The 5,855-nt window shown below is 40.5% G+C and overlaps 1 protein-coding gene across 1 annotated transcript; it reads right to left on the reverse strand.

Annotated features, from left to right (window-relative positions):
* Nucleotides 1-1,715: 1,715 nt before the first annotated feature.
* Nucleotides 1,716-5,467, reverse strand: LOC104615197 (neuron-specific protein family member 1-like; the record flags this gene model as incomplete). The annotated part of the gene is made up of 2 exons (XM_010294660.1): nucleotides 5,339-5,467; nucleotides 1,716-1,832 (listed from the first exon to the last, which is right to left on the reverse strand). Coding segments are annotated over exons 1-2 (246 nt in total), but the record flags the coding sequence as incomplete, so codon positions are not given.
* Between the last annotated feature and the right edge of the window lie 388 nt (nucleotides 5,468-5,855).

Consider the following 5,855-nt stretch of genomic DNA (forward strand, 5'->3'; position numbering starts at 1 on the left):
TATAGGTTCTGCTCAGTTGCTTAGAACCGAAGTCCTAGCAGGATACTCAAACTAAATACTTTCTTCCCTTTCTTTTCTACAATGTAGTAAGCATTTTCAGATCACCTTAGTGTGACCAGGACATACACACACAAGACAGACAGTCATACATCCTCCTTGTTTCGAGCCATCCAACTGTATTTTACCCAACAATATAGTGCGCACAACCCTCACCTGAGAGGAAGGGGATTACTGGTGCCACTATGATGCCAGGAGGATAAAGAGAGAACATTAGTCAGAATGTCACATTTTCCCTGAGGGATGGGATGTCCTTGATCCAAATCAGGGATTAGAAAAACTGGAACTAGGTTTCTTATCTCCTTAGTAAATCCCTGTCACACCCTGTAACATCTCTTGTTAGCTATCTGGAGTGGTTCCCCACACACTTTACTGGGAACCTACATGCTTTGCTGTACGGCTGAAGACTCCACCAGGTGATCTGCACTTAAACATTTCTCCTAGCAACACTCTGCAATGTTCCTTTGCAAACGTAGCCTAAAGCATCCCACCCCTCCTTGAGCCTTCACTTTGTTCAGCATGCACCAATTCCAGAGAGCACTGTACACACTTCTGAAGGCAGGCTTGGGCCTGGGCAGCTTATAGAACCACTGGTCAGGCACAGCTCCTGTGTTTTATTCCTCAAATTACCAAACTAAAATCTTTGGGTGCGCCCTAAAACTCCTATCATGCAAACAGAGGCTAGAAGCGTGCAATATACAGAGAATTCACATCTTTACTGAAACTCCGTATTTTTCCCTCATACTAAAATGTTAGGCTTTCCAAATGTATTTGTACTTGTGCACTGAACAGTGTGGTTGCCTACTGTTTAAAAATGCTTTGGCATTCTTGGGTAAGATGCCAAATTAACAGCACTGAAAAGCTGTAATCCTTATTCGTTAAGAGAACAGGTAGGAAAGCATGAGCTCAAGTGCCAACTTCCCTGCTATTCTTTACTTACACAGAGCAAGAAAACCTATCCCACAGTGAGAAGGGGGAAAGTTAATTCAATCCTTGCACCAGTTAAGCTCTCAGCTTTCCTCTGGGAGTACTAAATGGAGTACAAAGGGTGTGGACACTAAAGAGTAAATCAGGGTCAGACTCTTGCTGAACTGACATCTGCCAGAAACAGCCGTCACCAAGCTGTAAGATACAATTGGACTAGGAAAACCGATAGCAAAGAGCTCTGGTATACATCCCTGAGCTGCCAAGTCATACATTTAACTATAAAAAAAATGCATAATGAACTATGACAGCGCTTTTAAGAGAATGGTTTGGCCACAGTGAAAAATAATAAGCCAAAAGGAAAACAAATATTCTTGTGGTTCTTGTCCTTCAACTCTAACAGGAGCTTTATCCATGCCATGAGAGCTACCTGCATGCAGCCCACATACACCTTGGCCAGCCACGTTCTGAAACCCACATGCCGACAGAAGCGCCTTCTGAATTCATCTGCCAGAGAGGGATTACAAGCAATAATCCTGCAAGATTTTTTTGCTTCCAATTACTAAATACTGAACTATTACAACATGGAATTTATTTTTCTCATGTCCAGCTATACCTACAACAGCCACTCTTGTTAGTTATAGCCAGTTTTGACCAGTTTTGATCAGCAATTGATTTTAAGCACTTCTGTGAGCACAATTGAGTCATCAACATCTTCAGATACCACTGCTTACCTTAAATCTTTCTGAAACCCCTTCAGTGATGCTGATTGTGAATTCAGCTATTTTAGGAGTACGGAATTTTCCCTTCTTGCGGTCAGGTTCATATTCTGTTTTCGTTTTGACCACAACCTTTAAAAAAAAAAAAAATAAAATCAGCTGAAACTAGCCACAGGAATCTTATTTATTCATTAACTCATGTTTTACCTGCTAACAAGTGCATCTAGCACAGCTTCCCCACACATACTTTGTGTAATTCTTCTTTGGAAGCTCTATGCTGTTAGTTATTTTTCCTATCATAGCAATCATCAACAGAATTATCTCTCAGTGGTTTTGATGGACCTACACAAAGACTTGTTATGCAATAGCTTCACAAAGTGTTCCATTTTTTTTCAGCTGCAGTGGTACTGTGCTGCTACACCAGGCAAGCATCTACTTAGTACAAATCCAAATCATGAACTTGCCGCTTTGTATAGTTTGAAAACAGCCACCTCCATTTGCTTCAGGAGATTTCATTAACGGCATTTCAAAATGGAGAAAAGTAGGATGACACGATTATTGAAGAGTGCCCATAGAAATCTAGCAGACAACGATGCCGCCAGTAGCCATGTTCTCTGAAGGCAAGATGTTGAGTTTAAAAGAAGTGAGATGACCCATCTCATTGCTATTCGCTATGTGCTAGACTATAGCTCTTCACACTCTTATTTTTAACATCTGACTTTTGAATTATCAGCTGCATGCAGCAAGATGCACACAAACCCTTGCATTAATGAGATTTCTTGAAACACCCAAGGCTCTTTAAGTTCAGTTTATTCCTTGCTATGAGCTGTTGCCCTAAGCTACAGTTTAGCACTTTACGTACATTCCTAACACATTCATTGCATCAGTCATATCTCTAGCGCTCTCCTAGGCATTTTAATTGTACAGAATTTTCACATACCTAACCTATTTGCCTCATTTTTGTATTCTTCAATTTTTCTGAATCTTTTTCAAAGTATCACTCTCAAGATAGGGTGCAGTTTATCGTAATGACAGTGATACTAAGATTTGTTCAATTTTCTCTGTTGTTCCAAAGAATAACTAACTAGACTCTTTAGATTTTTAGAACCAGATTCTATCTTTAGAGCAGCCCATAGTATCAATAGCAGCTACATTATCCTGAAATGAAGACTGTGACACTTACAGGTAGCCAGGCACTGAAATTTAAGCTTTGGGTTCCCCTCTCCTCACTTCCCTGAAATGGTATCTAGAATGCGTAACTGTACCTAGACTCAGTACCACAAAGCTTTATTAGACAGTTCTACAGCATTATACATATATGTGCAGGACATAGGTGGCTTTAAACCTATTTCAGCTATAATTAATAAGATAACAATTATAACTATATAACTTTACCATTGCTCACAGCATCATGAAGTAAACCACCTCAAGATTTTTGGAATGGTTTTTAACATTTTACTTCCCTTCCTCCCCCTTTATATTGCACAATCCCAGGCAACTCAAGTCACATTCAGCTGACACTGAACGTACAGTTCTATTTGCTTGGTTATGTAATGTCTTCTTTTGTTTAACATACCTAAATATGAATTTAAATCAGTTCATCACTTTCATTTAGAAGCTGTCAAAATCATCAAATTCTTAGCACTGTAGTCACTTCTGTTGAAGAAGTTATGCTTCACTGCCATACTGGAGCTTTATAAGTGAATAATAAGCATAGATATATGAAGTGTGTACTACCTATTCATTATACATGAGTGTCTTCATACTTCAGAATTTGATCTGTGCGTCAATCTTGACTTAATACTGTGGGGGTTTTTTCACATCAGTTGCTCTACTACAGCCTTTTAGTCTGTAGGAACCAGTAAAGATACATGACATGACTCACCAGGCAGCTACAGAAAGAAGCCAGTAGGACCAATAAATACATGTTTTCATTTCTTGCCCCTTGCAAAAGGCTTGCAAAAGGAACGGAAAGCTAATACACAAATAGACAGTGGAAAGAGCAAAAGAGCCAATCAAATATTCCTTTATTTAAGCTTCTAGCTTAGTTTTATGTTCGCTTCTGTTCAAGGCAAACGCCGTGAAGGTGGGAGCAGTTCCACACCGTTCTAGAAGGAGCAATCAGGCTGGCACAGAACCTCCTGGGTTCATTACAGAGGCTCCACTCAGGTTAAACCTATTACCATATAGGTCCCTAGTTCAGACTTTTGCTTAGCAGTGTGGTAATATAAGAAATTCACTTGGACATTGGTCCTTAGTAATCGGTTATATCCAGTCACCAGTTGGCAGGCGTATCAGACACAGTAAGACTTAACTTGTTTTAAAGCCTTAGGGTGCAATTTTGTCCTCGGTTACAAGATTTACACGCATGTAACTGAGGGCAGAAAATGGACCCTCAGGCTCTCTAACAGCTGTTAGGGCTTATTGCATTTATGCCTGCCAACTGGTCACCATACACACAGAGAATGATGTTGATAGCAATTAAAATGGAGGTCACAAATTTATTTGTATTGCCTACAAGGAACACTCTACAGAGGCAAATTTCACAAGGTAAAGTTCTTTACCCCAAGATGAGAGGATGTGAATTTTTTTGAGCTATGAGGAACATATAGCTATCAGTTTATCTAGAAGTAGAATTGAGCTCATGGAAGACACAATGCCAAAAATAAAAATCAGCATGAACATATTACTGACCACTTCCCAGTTAAATTTTGTATTTTTCAAAGACCATAAAGCTTTTTTGCCAGATACTTACATAAGAAATGTGAAAGTATACTACTAAAACAGAATACTGAAAAACAGGACAATGAAATATCTGAAAAAGTATCTTACTACTGTATGCCTTATCTGTAGTAACACTTACTGAATTCTTTATTGTGAGAAGAATAAATGTATTTACAGGCTATCACATCACTTTCCTAAATCCTTAAAATTAAATCCTTATTAATCAGGCCACATAATGAGGAATGCAGCACACACGCTTCCTTTCTAACTGGTGAGCAGCAGGTTGGACTGTTCCCTTCCAGCTATGGAGCATCTGAATCACCTATTTGAAGGGTTTTGAACCAAATAAGTTGCCAAGGAGGAAACTCAGTTGTCGGTTCTCATCTTGTTATTTCAGCTTGTCTGGGGCTAGCATTAATTTTCTACAGAAGCACAGAAGGAACCATGGAAGTTCTTTCTCTGTGTGGTCAGTCTGCCCATGTACATTTTGCAGAGACATAGAGCTGTGCATTATCCCCCCATTAGGGGGGCTTTTTCTGGACAGAGAAAATTCATGTCATTCACAAAGAATACACAGTACCTTCCAGATACAAAAAAGATAGAGAATAGGAAGGGCTAAGACAATACAGCATAGAGAAGCTTGCATTGGTATGCTTATATATTTCATACAGCAGCACTGAAATCTATATATGCTTATTGCTAACAATTCCTATTGCTTTTTAATGCAAATCATTACTACTAGATTTTCATTAGCTTAACTGTTAGTTTTTTTTCCCCAGAGGGAACAAGCATGCCTTAAAACACTCTGTTTTTCTTGGCATTTCTAAGCTGCTCGTTACACATAACCTATTCTTTTGTTGTTTGCCTGAGATTTGGGTGTGATTCTCCAGGGTGGAAACTAAAGCCTACTGTACCTTATCAGGAGGTGGGAACTGGAGCTGATTGACATCCAGGGGTGTGATCAGGGGGATGGTGTCAAATCCATCCTCCAAAAGGGGCTGCTTTGTGCTCTTCTCGCTAAAATTATTCCCCAGTTTCACCATTCTTCCAGGATAGAGGGATTTTCTGCTGGCACACGCAGACACACACGCAGAGAAATGCAAAATGTCAGAAACTCGGGATGCACCGGACCCTTCCCCAGCCCCCGGGGAACCCGAAATATCTTACGGAAAAACAAAAAACACCAAAAAAATCCCCAAAACCCCAAACTACGCGTTGGTCGCTGTGACTCGGTTACATTTTGTCGTTTTGGGAAGTACGAACGATGGCCAGAGCTTTTAATGCCAAGGAAAAAAAACACAAAAACACAAACCCCGAAGCACCCCAAAACCCCCGACACGTTAGCCCGCTCCAAGCGATGCCTTCCCGCACGGCCCCGGTGCGACATCGCCCCTCAGCCCGCGGATCGGGCGGGCCCCGGCGCCGCACCTC

Source organism: Phaethon lepturus, unplaced genomic scaffold (genome assembly GCF_000687285.1).
Source record: "Phaethon lepturus isolate BGI_N335 unplaced genomic scaffold, ASM68728v1 scaffold53949, whole genome shotgun sequence".
NCBI classification, from domain to species: domain Eukaryota; kingdom Metazoa; phylum Chordata; class Aves; order Phaethontiformes; family Phaethontidae; genus Phaethon; species Phaethon lepturus.